Source organism: Lutra lutra, chromosome 8, assembly GCF_902655055.1.
Source record: "Lutra lutra chromosome 8, mLutLut1.2, whole genome shotgun sequence".
Lineage (NCBI taxonomy): Eukaryota > Metazoa > Chordata > Mammalia > Carnivora > Mustelidae > Lutra > Lutra lutra.
In genome coordinates this window covers 93,126,471-93,141,715 of record NC_062285.1, presented here as the reverse complement: position 1 = coordinate 93,141,715, position 15,245 = coordinate 93,126,471, and the positions used below count along the sequence as shown (strand labels likewise).

General features: G+C 35.7%; 1 protein-coding gene across 2 annotated transcripts in view; it reads right to left on the bottom strand.

Moving 5' to 3' along the window:
- The window catches only part of MSRB3 (methionine sulfoxide reductase B3), a 166,089-nt gene that overhangs the window by 131,071 nt on the left and 19,773 nt on the right, over window positions 1-15,245 (bottom strand). The window contains exon 2 of one of the 2 annotated variants that reach the window (XM_047742504.1): window positions 5,325-5,451. The exons of the other annotated variant lie outside the window; for it this stretch is intronic. Coding sequence (XP_047598460.1) covers window positions 5,325-5,400 — 76 coding nt within the window. The 5' untranslated portion in view covers window positions 5,401-5,451. The remainder of the gene's footprint in view (window positions 1-5,324; window positions 5,452-15,245) is intronic. 2 annotated transcript variants of the gene reach the window in all.

The window sequence follows — 15,245 nt, the reverse complement described above, 5'->3', positions numbered from 1 at the left end:
AAACATGCAGGAGAGAATTCTATTGGTGGTATCAATAAAGAAATCAGATATACTATGTTCTAATCAGTTTTTATGTTAGTATCGTGTGTATTGTTTAGAACACAGGTTCTGAACCTGTGGTCAAAGAGCCCTCCCTTAAGGGTTTTGGAATATAATTTAACAGAAAAAAAATGAAATTATATGAAAATTGTGTGTAGGTTCACAGATGTACTTTCTGAGGGAGGGGAATCATAACACTTATCAAAGAATCGTGGAGATGATTCATCTTTTCATAACCCTAAAAGGTTAAAAAATAAAACTGGCATAGGAAGCCAATCTATGTAGTAGATAAACAGCAGGCACACTAATGACCTCAATTCTTTTTTTTTTTTAAGTATATAAACATACCATCAGATGCCATTAATGAACTGTTGCCAGCTTCAACTTGGATAGTAGTTATTCTTACTTATGCATGTTGCTTTGGTGCATGTCTGTTGTAGCTCCTCTTTACAAATGGAAAATTTAAAGCATAGCAAACGACATTAACTTGCTCCAGAGAAAAGTGATCTAAAGAGCTGGAATTCTTAATTCTCATAATAAGCATAATATGTACCTATTCCCTTCCTCAAACAGTTTATCTACCACTAAAACTCAAACTGTGAGAAAAGTAAAAGCAAGTCTGGGCAAGTCTGGATAATACACAATGAATCCATGTTACCACTTTTTTGCTCTTTGTTTAGCTACAATGTGTTTTATACCTACCATATCAACTATATTGCATTAAATGCAACAAAGTGAGAAAAGAGAAATCATTTTTCATAATATATTCAAAAGGCAGCGAAACTATGAACTTTGTTTTAAATCTTCCCATGTAAAAGAGTCTCAAATAATGTGTACTTTCTGTTACAGCTATCACTTCACCTACATGTAAACTTTCCCAAGATTCATTCATTTAATAAATATTTATCAAGTGCCAGGCATTGTGCTAAGCTCTGGAGAGTTCTAGTTATACAGATGATATTCTATAACTTGCAAACACCATTTGCAAAATATCTCTCTTTAAAACTTCTCATTTCTACATTAGGATATTATGATATCTTTACAAACTACATCACAGCCATGTGCCTGTTAAAAAAGCCAATGAAGTAAAGTAACAACCACATGTTATGTGTACGATGTTAGAGAAAAGTATAATTTATCACTGTAATTAGTACTATTTAGACAAACACTCTCACTTGGCTGAAAGCTACCAGGCTATCTAGCCTAAGCTACAATTAGACTTAATTTTTATCAAGCACTGAAACTATGTAGAAAATTGTGCTTCCTAATCTCTCCTCATAATGCTTCAGTCTTGATATAGTGTAAGTAATTCTAATGTTTCAAATGTGGAAAAGATTTCTGTCCTCCCACCATAACCTAGGAGATTTTTTAAAATAAATTCCCAGCCATTAATTAGTATTGACCTTCTAGATTTGATTAAGCCAGGGCCAAAAGTAAAAACAACAGTTAATAAAATCACAGAACTGAATAGATGATTTAATTTGAATTCTTTGTTTTAAAGATAAAGATACTGAGATCAGAAGAGGTTTACATGTTCATGGTACACAAGGTAGTGATAGGGCTGTGGTAAGGAGTTTTCTGACTCCTATCCCAGTGCTCTTTTGATACAAAATGAAACTGTTATAGGAAATTAAGAAAAAAATCTGAGAAAGAAAGAAATTACCTTTAATTACAAACATGAGTGAACCATAACTCAGATACACTTAATAAGCTCTAAATTAAAATTATGCTTTATTAAAAAATAAGAAGCAAAGGAAGTCAAAGCTGAAAAATGATAGGTCACCCTTTTAGGATATGGCCTCCATTCAGATTAATCCAGTTATAATCAATTTTAAGAGTCTGTCCCAATTATTTTTGGTTCTGGAATTATTTTGTATTGAATAATATCTGAAATTAGCAGGGTATTGGCTAAGGGAGCAGAAATCTTTTTGATTTACAGAGATTTTGTTGTAATGAGTTTGACCAGGGAACAATAAATTAAAGCAAGACTCCAGACTTTCACCTTAATTTCCTACATCTCCAATTTTGACCTCTTCCCTCCCTACTTATACAAAGTAATAGGAACTAGCATTCCCACTTCAACTTCACTTTTATTTTTCAAAATATAGTTTGTTTCATTCCTGTTGAACTTAATTTCTTCAACATTCCTGTATTTCTAAGAATACAATTCTGTTAGAGAAATGGATGGTAACGATTTTACTAATATTCAAATCGTAAAGTACATAAATGCTAGAAAGACTGACTTTCAAAATGCTTTAAAAAGTGGTGCTTGAATGACTACGGCATTATGGAAAACTATTCTAGCCAATTCATCTATCAAATTAAAATGGATCTGCAAGCCAGAAAGACACTTTGGCTTCCATCAGTACTGGATAGTAAGAATAAAGAAACATGTATATTTATAGGACTTGAATTCTAGTTAGGCAAGATGTATAAGTAAAAGAAAGAGATAAAAAACAACGGACTGAGAGGATTATTTCTCAATCAGAAAGTGCATTTATGGTTCTTATTAAAGTGAAAATAGTTAAATGAAAGATAGGACATATTTATATGTTCTTAAAAGTCTATTGTACTACAAAAATACAAAGACGATAGAAGAAAGGAAAGAAAGAAAGAAAGAAAGAAAGAAAGAAAGAAAGAAAGAAAGAAAGAAAGAAAAAAGAAATCTATAGTGAACTCAGTGATAGTTACAGATGGTGACTTGCTAAATCCTGCTATGGTTCTACGCACTTTTCACATCCTAATCTATTTCACCCCCACAGCTACCCTCCAGGTGAGTACTATTATGAACTCCCATCTTACAAACAAGGACACCAAGGTTCACAGCTAGTTAAGTAGCAAAATCAGACTTCAAATTCTGTCAAATCCCAGAATTTGTGTTCTCAAGCACTATGTGGTAATGGTTATTGCTTAGGAATTATCAGCTTTGTTGAATGTATCTTTGAATCATTTGATATCAAAATTTAAAGATACTTATAGCTCAATTAACAATTTCATTATAAAATCCTTCAATTTCATGATTCTAATATCTCAAGGAATATACCATTAATTTATTTATTTATTAATAAGTTGTCACCACAAATATTTAGGCTCCTCTGTGTAGAGAACACTCATGTTACAGAACACTACTGGTGTTCTTACACTTTGGGGATTTTTTCAGTGGAAAACATGGTAATTATGTATAAACTAAATAACTTTCATATTCCCACTGTCATACATAGTATATACTTAGGAAAAAGTTCCACATGACACAGGGACTACATTGATTGATGTTCTCCCTCAAGCTCATATACAATTCAGCAGGTAAACCTATCAGTTCTACAACCTAAAAATCTCTCAAATCCATCTCCCCTCTTTTTGTTTTGTTTGGTTTGGGGTTTTTTTGTTTTGTTTGTTTTTGTTTTTTGTTTTTTTAGAGAGAGAGAGAGAGAGAGAGTGAGCAGGGGAGAGGCACAGGGAGAGGGAAAGAGAGAATCCCAAATGGACTCCACACCCAGCATGGAGCCCAACAAGGGGCTCAATCTCAAGACCCTGAGATCATGACCTGATCTAAAATCGAGGATTGGGTGCTTAACTCACTGAGCAACCCAGGTGCCCCCATCTCCCTTCTTTCCAAACCAACTGTTATGACCACTGCTAAGACTCAGCATTTCATGAGTCCCTCCCACCTCAAACTCCTTTAGTGTTCTCTGCTGGGGCACTGCAAGGGCATGGCTAGCTCAGAGAGGCAAAAGAAACACAAGAGTCATGAATTAAGCTTCATGAGCCTCTCAAGTCATCATAAATAGACATAAAATCTATTTTTAAACAAACAGACATTTACTACTCAAATACAGCTTCAAGAAAAAGGCCTTAGCTACCCTTCAAATCAAGTTGCCATCCTAGTCATCTCATAGAAACATCTGGAACCAACATGACCTCTCCACCCTACTAAATCAAGAATCCCTATCAAATGCAAATCAAGTCATGTTATTTCCCCTTCATCCCTTCCCAAGACTTAAATTCCTTAAAGCATCATATGAGGCACTTCATGACTTGGCTACTTCCTTCCTCACCTCTTGCACTTGCCGTCATCCACCCAAGCTATCCGTATGAAATAACCTGCATCTCACAGAACATACCCTTGCTCTTTCAGGCCTTTACATCTCTGCCCATGCTACTCCATATCCTAGAATTGTCCTTTCCATTTTTTGGCTAACTGATGTCATAGACTGAGATTCCGCTTAAAAAATACATCCTCTGTGAAGTCCTCCTTTAAACCTCAGAGACCTTCCCTCCTTTACAAAATTTTGACCCTAACCCAAGAGCTTCTGTGGGTTCTTTCTCCGAGTTCCCCTAACATCCCAGGCATAAATATCTTTTATTTAGTCCTATCACCATAAGGTCCAAAGGTCCTCACACAATGTCATTTCCACCTTGAGCTAGTGAAAGAAATCGGCTTGATCTTGTTATCATTGTATCCTCACTGCTTCCCACAATGCCTGGCACACACGGTTAATATTCAATGAGTGTTTAATGAGTTGGAATTAAATTCTCTATACAAGACAGTAACAGAGATATGTACGTTAATAGAAAATATAATAATATTGAAAAATGTTCACAGAAAATATCTGGACATTGTGATTTTCATAATAAAATTAAATATTAAATTTATGTTATAAGCATACACTGAAATTTTGGACTTGCATGCTCCATTGTGTACATGCTTAGAATCACGTTTTTTAAAACTATAGTGGTTCTAAATTAAGAACCAGTTGACACAAGCTGATTTTTGTTGTTATTTCATCATTGTTAAGGAGAACATCATTTCTTTTTAACTAAAATAAATAAGTAACTTTATTATACTAAAGTTGTTCATTTTCATTTTTTCCTTCCCCAAAGTAACGGCCACATGTGGAATGAAAGAATTTCATTCTCCTTGAACAAGACGAATATCCTGTTTGTATGATTTGGGGCAGTTTCTTATGAAGACTGCCAGCCTCTTATGAATGTATGATTTTCAGATGTGTAGTGTGCATTAAAGAACAAGAAGATATCATGAAATATTAGTGACAATTATAGACCTGAGCAAAGAAACTGGACAATGTTTCCAAGGGTTATAAGGATTGTGGAAATGAATGTTACTCAAGTAGAGTGGTGATTTATAACCAATTTCCGTCTTCAAATTAGGGCCCAAGTGAAAGAAAACGGAATTTAGCAAAGCATTCTGGTGTATCATTTCCTGCAGCAGAAACCACCCACCCAGGACTAGTGCCCTCACTAGGTACAGGACAAGAAGCAGCAACCTGAGGGAAGCCCACAGGCTCGCAGGGCTACTGGCTGGCTCTTTGTCACCAAATGCAGCAGGTTGAATGCAGACATCACTGTGATATCTTCACCAACAGAACGAGAGGCAAAGAACAGGGGCAAGAGCTGAGTAGGAGAAAAAAGAAAACAAAAACCAATTAAAACATCACAAATGTTAAACACATTCATTGCACAATTGATGGTTACGGTTTTATCTGGAACTGAACCCATATATTCGGTGGTAATAAATTTCAAATGCCTATTTTTCAGATGGTGAGCTTACTTTCAACCCAGACTTATTTATATCTTATGAATAAAATACACACAATATAAAAGTGTAATCTGTGAACACATTTTGCAAGAGGTCAGAAAAGAGACGAAGTTTGAAAACATTTGAAAAGAATTAGCATTTATGGAGTGAGTTCGTACCATGTGACAGGAACTGTCTGGGCCCAATATACACATTGTATCATTTAATTCTTACAATAAACCTAGGAGGTACGTTTTATCCCCCAATAATATGTGAGGAAATCGAGGCTCAAAGGTCCAAGGGCACAAAGCAAATAACCAGTGGAAAAAGGATTAGAAAACCCTGTTATATCTCACTGCAAAGCTCTGTTCTTTCCTTACACCATGCTGCCTCCTTCCAGCAATTATTTGTAAATCTCCCTCCCTGGAGAAGATTGTAAAATACGAGAAGATTAAGAGATGCCTTTGTTAGAGTTTCTTTTTTTTCTTTTCTTTCTTTTTAAATAGAGAACCAAATTACCTACAGACAACTAGGAAACTTCACTTTAGAAAGTGTTAAGTTTGAGCAAAGCATAGCAAATATGAATTTTCATTTGATTTTATCATTTATAATTTCAAGGTTAATTCTGTGAATAATATTTACAACCTAACCTTAAAAGGGTAAAATATTTGTAAAGGTTTTGGAAATGAATCTATGTGGAAGAATCTCAAAATTGTATGAGTGTTAAACTTCAGAGAAAAGCTCAGTCAGGATTTTCTTAAAGTTTTGTACAACCTTTCAATTGCTAAAGATTAACTTCAAATGAAGATGGAAAAAACTAGACTAGTACTAACTTTTAATAACTTATTTTAAATTGGCATTATAAGTGACTATAACCACTGCATGTCCAAAAATGGATGTAAAATGAATGTCTTATCCATTTCCTGGCCCTCATCCCCCCAGAATAAAAGTCTGTTCCTGGTCTCTTCTGACATCCTTGAAGAACAACACATAATAAACAGTAATATATTTTACCAAATCATTCTGGAGTATATCTGACAGAAATCTGCTTGTATTAACATACCTGAACTCTGACTTCTCCAAACTAAACTCACTACAAAATTAAAACATTTTTGTGTTACTAACTGGAGACAAAAGGGAGGAAGAGGGAAGGTAAGTATCACAATGCACAGCTGAAAAGAACCATTAAACATAAATAAACATGTCATTTTCACGAGTGACTGCAGAGCAGGGAAAAGAGCATTCCTTTGGAGCAGACTACTGACTAATAAAGATCAAAGGTCTATACCTCACAACACTATAAATAAAAATGTATTTTTTTTCCTTGTGACCTTCTCTGAGAGGAATAAAGTGTGCACGATAAATGTAATTACTTAGCAAAGCTGCAGCCTCATTGTGTTCCCAGAGCTGACCATAAAACGTCTTCCTATTCTGTTTCATCAACTGCTGTACCAGGCGGCCTGCGCGCCTACCAATGGCCTCAGCCATCTGGCTTGTGTCAAAGCCAGCGCACAGGAAGAAAGGGAGTGATGTCACTCTGCAGGTCAGGCAAAGAACAAAGATGCATTCTACAATTAAAAGCTGAGGGCCTCGAATACCAGAGCCCCTCAGCCCTCCAGCGTGATGTGACTGCGTGATTTAATGTCCAGGCTCTTGCATTTATTGCTACCCAAATAGCCAGGGCTCCATCTAGTGGCGAATCAGTTTTGCCCAATTTTCTTTAAAAGAGAACCCATAAAGTGTTACCTTAGTTGGCGCCAAGAAAGTGCAGAACTAAAATGTAACTTTTAGAGCAGTCTAGTCTTTTTACACTGAAGAATGCAAAAAGCATGATTCATTACAATGTTCTCCAATTTAAAATCCTACAAAGCACACATTTCACAGGGTAGGGTACCATATTTTTTTTAAAATGCCTTAATCCTCATGATAGCAGAAAAAATAGCTAATTTTGCAAAATGCATGTAAAGTGACAATACTTACACTCTATTCTGAAAATATGTCATCATTAAAATGTAAATTGAAAAACTGTTCTAAAAAATGGACACATGCATCTGGACACCTTTGTGAAATCCAACTCACAATCGTATACATCAATGGAACAAAAGAATCATAGTTATTAATATGGTTCTAACATGTGATGCCAAGAGCAACCCTCTCTAGAACAGAAAAAGAAACATCTTTATGATGAAATGATTTAACACAATTTTTAATGTTTTCCATATATGTTTGCAGTAAATGAAATTAAACATTTTGACAAAGTGATCTAAAATACAGAACACATTTGGACAAAAGACAGGCCATCGCAGTGGATGTGTGTGAGCTCTGAGGTCAGACGCCTTGGGTGGGAATGTTGGCCCTCCCCTAACTAGTTGTGTTACCTTGGACAAACTGCTTACCCCCTCAGTGCCTCAGTTCCCTCAACTTCAAAATAAACGAATTGGTAAAAAGCACTTGGAACAACTCCTTGCACATAGTATATGCTCAGCAAATGTTAGCTATTATTAGCTATTGACATGTACAATATTTACTATATTTTAAATTATATGAATTAGATATTTCTAACAGTCGGTTTACACCCAATCCTATTTAGAGTCTCCGAAGACAGAATCTTTTTGAAGCCACAAAGCTTGCTACTCTTTGATGAATTTCCACAGTAAATTATCACCCTAACAAAAATGGTAAGATAAAGATTTCCTAAGGATAATCGTTGATGAAACCCTTAGCATGTGGCAGGCACTATTCTAAGCACTTCAGTTTATTAGTTCTTTAAAGCCCGGGGGTCTTATGAGATGCATACATCATTTTCCATTTTTAGATGCAGAGACTGAGGTATAGGAAGGTCAAGTAACTTGACTAAAATCCTAGAGCCACTGAGGCCCAGGGCCCTCACTTAACTGACTGAATGCTTTAGCAGGTTTGAACACAAGCCATGGGGCTCCAGGACCAGTGCTCTTGACCATGACACAACTGGCAATGAAGAGCCTGAGGCTGGACCAGCTCACTCTAAATCCTCTGACTCTATGGGTCCCTACTAGATAATGTGACTGACAATAAACATTTCATAAGGATTCAATCAATTCAATAAGAATATTTGAAGATTCTCTCTCTTAACACTGAGTGAAACAAGTAAGGCGTTAGGGAAGAACACAGTCTGAGACATTCTCAGATTTCTGCATTTGCTCTCTCTGTTCCACCAGATGCAACTTCCCCTCTTTTCTTTCACTTTCAAAATTTTTCTCTCAACTTCTTGGACACACCTTTAGGACATCTCCAAAACATGCCTAGAATTGACTTCCCTTGACTATACCAAAGCTTCAATATGTTGATAATATAGTACTTTTGAGGCCAAAAAAGCCAATAGCTACATACACCCGCCATGCCCACCCCCCACCAAAAAAACCTGAAGTTTTAGTTTGGCAGTTTTCTTCTTTTTATACTCCCTAAGCCACGGGGTGAGGACCCCAGCCAGAAACAATGCAGTCCAAAAAGAGGCAAGAGAAGCACATGCATCTGAGGGCTGATAATCTTTGAGGAAAGAATTAGCATTAAACACCCTGTGGAAATTAGCACTGAGTGAGGACCACTCAGCAAATCTCTAATTCTCTGAGTTTGTCCCCAACTTCCTCACTTTTGTATTGTCTTTGGTATTCCACATGGCAGAATAACATTTATAAATAATCAACATGTTATGTTTTTAATGCCAGACACATGTCCTATGCATCTTTCTAATTTCCCAGAATATCCAACACATCATTTTGGAAATAATTTGGTGTTTTAAAACCCTGGCTAAACAAGACCTAATGAGCAGTAACACACTATGTATTAAGAACAGAATTATACCTTGGTGGCTCAGTAGGTTAGGCATCTGCCTTCGGCTCAGGTCATGATCCAGGATCCTGGGATGGAGTCCCAAATTGGGCTCCCTGCTCTGTGGGGAGCCTACTTCTCCCTCTCCCACTCTCCCTCCTTGTTTCCCTCTCTCTGTGTCAAATAAATAAATAAAATATTTTTTAAAAGAATTAGAATACATAATTGTCTAATTTTCTGATTAAAACTTTTCGATGATTCTCCAATGCATATTTCAGGGTTTCCCAACCGCTGTTCTGGGAAACAGGAGATACACTTTCAAACAAGTCTGTAGTCAACTAGTTGTGGAAATGTTAGCCAATAAAAAGAATCCAAGAGGCTTTCTATTAAATACTTGCTTAACTTGTCTCAACTGGTGCCTCTCAAATGATTTTGACCATAGAAAAACCTCCACATCTCTCTTCATTCCATATCTTTACTCTCCTTGTTGCCACTCCTAACCTCTCCCATTCTGGTCCCCACTGAGGGACCAAACATGTGATCATATCCCTTACAACAATTTTCAGGGCACTGATTGCTTATGTCTCTGTCTTCCTCTTCTAGATTATACAGTTCCTAAGCAGAGGGATGGTCTCTTTCTCATCTTTGTATCCCAGTACCTGGCGCCCAACAGCCATGATGTATTGAGTGAGAGAATGACTACATCCATGACTGATTCCATGGATCACCATTTCCCACCTTGACTTCTCTGCCATCTCAACTGCTAATGGTGCTTAAAGATGATAATTTGAATTAAAACTGGGTGGTTCTTTCACAGGAATTAGCAGTTCCTATAAAGAGGTAGGAAGTAGAAAATGCAATCTGACTTGAGATCCAAAGATAATTCAAATGCTCTATTTTGGTAAAAAAAAAAAAAAAAAAATATTTCTCCATCTTTTTTCCTCCCAAAACTGCCCTCCAAAAAGTTGGCTAAAATTAGTTTTTTGGTTTGAGTTTATTTTTATTTCCTTTTACTTTTTTCCTTGCAGTTAAACAATAAACTGCCAAAGAAAGACAGTATAAACAGGGAATCCAGAGAACTCACAAAGTTGTTCATCAGCTCCAGAAAAAAATGAGCTGATTGTCCTAGTGGATTTAAAGTGTCAAACCTAAAGGTCAAATGTCTCTTTCCAATAAATGCCAAAGGAATGTCTACATCAGTGGTTTTCCACAGGCTAGTAAAATATCCCCTGATAACCACTGGGGTCAACAGAGAGCTGACAAATTTGAATTTTGTCGAAGAAGGACAAAATAAAAACAAAGTTCCAAACCCTAATCTCACCATAGTATCAGAGAAGAAAGACTGTTAACACCAAGAACGAGGAAAACAATCTTCTGAATAGAATATATTTAGTTTCATGTGGAAATTATTTTTCATTATTGTTGTCTTTCTCATTTCATTATGAAAAGAAGAAACTTCATCATGGGCCAGCATTTGGGAATTGCTAATCTAAATGTCTACTATAAAGTTCTGTAAAAATATTGTTCTTATCAGCACAGTGCCCAGTACAGTTTATGTTTAGCTAATGTTTGTGGAATGAATTGTTCAGTCATTTACTTCTTTCAACCAACAGGCCATTAGCTAGAACTGGGCATCCCCCTTTTGTTAAGCAAATATCTGTTTGTATTTGTCGTAAGAAACAGCCAGAATTCTGGTTACTCAGAAATCTAAATCAATCTTCCAAACCGTTTAGAGATCACACTTTTAAGATAAGGAATTTGTAAAAGTTACTCAGTTCATGTGCATAAGTTCCTATGGAAAACAATGTGTTAAAAGGAAATGAATATGCAGAGATGTAAGATATAGTCTGCGCTCTCAAAAAATGTACTAGCCTAGATGGAAACATAACACATGCCCTAAATACCTTAACAGGGGTAGAAATAAAATACATGGAATTGCAGGGAAAAAAAAATATATATATATATTTTTTAATATTTTATTTATTTATTTGACAGACAGAGATCACAAGTAGGCAGAGAGGCAGGCAGAGAGAGAAGTGGAAGCAGGCTCCCTGCTGAGAAGAGAGCCCGATGTGGGGCTCGATCCCAGGATCCTGGGATCATGACCTGAGCCAAAGGCAGAGGCTTTAACCCACTGAGCCACCCAGGTGCCCCCAGGGAAAGAAATATTGCTTCCAACTTTGGGGGAGGGCGTTGGTGGTATAGTGGTGAGCACAGCTGCCTTCTAACTTTGGGAGAGGGAGTGGCAGGGATATGGGGGTGTTGGGAACTAAAAAAAGCTGCTTAAATAAATTAAAAAAACATATCTATATATCTTATATCTGGGGTTAGCCATTTTTAAACTTTTGATCTCAGGATCTCTTTACACTCCTAAAAACTATCAAGGACTCAAGAGGTCTTTTGTTTATATGGTTATACCTATCAACATTTACTATATCGAAAATTAAAACTGAGTGATTTTTTAAAATATTTGCTTATTCCATTAAAAACAACAACTAAAAAATATATTTTAAGTGACATTTTTAGTGAAAAATAACTGCATTATCCAAACCATGAATTTTTATTTTTGCAAATCTCTTTTATAGCTGGCTTAACAAAAAACAACTGAATTCTCATGTCTACTTCTGCATTCAATCTGTTGTGATATGTTTTTTTGGTTTAACTATATATACGAATAAAATCTTGCCTCAGGTGTGTTGTTAGAAAAGGGAGGAATATTTTAGTAAGTTTTTCAGAGAATTGTAGATATTTTTCTTTGATACTACATCAAAAACTCAGCAAATGATAGTCTGAAACTATTATCAATAAAAGTTTCATACAATTACATTAAAACTTAATGCTCTATCTTGCATTTTGCTTTTGTTTTTAATTTTTTATTAACATATAATGTATTATTAGCCCCAGGGGTACAGGTCTGTGAATCGCCAGGTTTACATACTTCACAGCACTCACCATAGCACATACCTTCCCCAATGTCCATAACCCAACCACCCTCTCCCCCCTACCCCAACCCTCAGTTTGTTTTGTGAAATTAAGAGTCTCTTATGGTTTGTCTCCCTCCCGAACCCATCTTGTTTCATTTTTTCCTTTCAACTTCCTCATATCAGCGAGATCATATGATACTTGTCTTTCTCTCACTGACTTATTTCACTCAGCGTAATACCCTCTAGTCCTATCCACGTCGTCGCAAATGCCAAGATTTCATTTCTTTTTCTATCTTGCATTTTGAAAGGATCCTCTGACCGCATGATTTTGTAACATCATGCAATGTTCACTTAAAAAATATTGGTTTACTGGCTTATGCAGATCTTTCATAAGTTGACACATTTCATTATCAATATCAATCAAAATTTCATTATCAATATCAAAAATCATATTCATTAATATCACCACTGATTTCACCAGAAGAGTCTTTAAGTACTGAGAAGCTGTCAAACAAGCTCACAGAGGTAAACATAAGTTTTCCAAAATTTTATTTTTTACCTTGCAAGCTCGAATTTACCATTGCCAACTAATACTGACAACTGTTTTCCTTAAAGTGAAAGAATCACTTCATTTATTAAGAAAATGCATGACAAATATCCAAGTCTAAACAACCACAGTTTGTCTGTTGGTCATTCCGTCAAGTAAAATTGTGTTTCAAACAACTACACAAGCGCTTTGCCTGGAGACAACCACTGTTCTTTGGCATTTAGAAGCCCTTTATAAAAGTGTATTTCCCTTACTTCACACAGAATGTTACAAAGATATGTACTGAAGGTCAAGATTTAATTAAATTAATATAAATGTTACTACTTCATCAAGGACATTCTTATGTGAAAATGGCTTTTCCCTCCATGTGTATATTAATAAAGAATAGAATGACTATTAATAAAGTTTGTTGCCACCACCTTGATTCACAGTAAGACACCAGCAGTGTTACCCACTTTTGCTTTTCTAACATCACTGCAAATGTCAACACAATGAAAAAGGAAAATAACATCTTAGTATGAAAACAGTTTTCACTTTGTGATTCCCTTGAAAGGGTCTCAGAGACTCCAAGGGTCATCAGCCCACACTTTAAGAACTGCTAGTCTGGCACATTGCTGGGCAACAGCACAGTAAATAGTCAATAAATATTTGTGGAATATATGAACATGAACAGAGAAATACATGTATAATTCATCCCATAATGTTTAAGAAACAACGCATGGTTAGAAAATAGTATCAGCAGTCTCTTTAGACTTCTTACTACTTCTCGAGATAATTAGTACATTTTCTATTTCTTCTAGTCTGTGGACAAATGCAAAATTTTAAACTATTTTATCAAAGGGAAGAGGATAGTCATGACAGATTTCTGAAAGTAATGATCAGGGTGCTACAACCCAATTTTCTCACCACCAATCTTTGAAATACACAAAAGTCTATGTCCTACTAAGGGAAAAGAAAACAAATTTTGAATTACTGCTATCTAGAAAAGGAAAATTAACTTGTTGATAAATTCAACATTTTTCAACCTATATCATATACATGGCATTATTAATTCATGTGATTTCTACTAATAAAAGCCTGCCAAAGAACTAGATGTTTTGGAAAGAATTAGACCTTTTGGAAATGCTTGAGGGTAACAGAATTGTATCATTAAATAGATTTAGAACTGGAAAAAAATTCTTTGGAGAACACCTAATACATCAAATTTTGAACATGAAGTCATCACCCACCACAAGTAAAATATTATTTATGAGGTGTTTCACACGTAATTTATTAAAAATTAAAACTTTAGATATCGAAGTATGAAAATAAGGTTTTTAAGAAAACAACTAGGATGTATTTAGAGCTATCTCTTTAACAATGTCACCCTCATTTTGTTTTCTGACATGAATTCTTGAGTGGGAGAGAGAAGAGTGGAGTTAGAACTCACACCAGGGAAGTGCAGCCTAGACCATCTGTTCCTCAAGTCTATAATCACAATCTGCCGTATGACTGTGAGTATGTTGTTCATGAAACATCACCCATCATGTGTATCTCAGTGGAAAAAAAAAGTGGAAGAAACAATGAACTGATCCAAACCTCTTATTCTGTAAACAGCAAAACAGAGATAAAGAGACTTACCAAAGGTCAGACAGCCAACTGGAGAAAATATTAGGCTAAAATCCCTCTTGTCTACAAACTGCAGCATCTATATTTTCTCTATTATTCAATTCACATAAAAAGTAAGAAAAAGGACATAAAGAATTGCACCTAATACTGACAATGCAAAGGTTACACTGTGTCAATTAGGGTATACTAACAGTATAGTTAAAATAGAATTATGGACAAAAGTCCACCTTCTGATGTTAATTGCAACTTTACTAAATGCTATTTTTTTCAGGATTCCTGTTGTGAAAAGCACCTAGTTAAATACAGGGATTTGGGGCACCTGGGTGGCTCAATCGTTAAGCGTTAAGCATCTGCCTTCGGCTCAGGCCATGATCCTAGGGTCCTGGGATGGAGCCCCGCCTCTGGCTTCCTGCTTGGTGGGAAGCCTGCTTCTCCCTCTCCAACTCCCCATGCTTGTGTTCTCTCTCTCAATGTGTGTCTCTCTCTCTGTCAAATAAATAAATAAAATCTTTAAATAAATAAATAAATAAATAAATAAATAAATACAGGGATTTGTTCATTCTCACAGTAATATTTTATGACTTCTATCTCCAATATAAAACACAAATCTTTTTCTTCTAAAATGTACATTGATTTCACAGCTCATAGCCTCTACATTATATATGTGTTTCATCTAAACAGTCTTTCTCAATATTTAAAAAGTGCCAACAACAAGAAAGCAAAACCCACATAAATCATTTTTGATTACCACAAAAAATGCCTTCAGAATTTTTCAGTATGACTG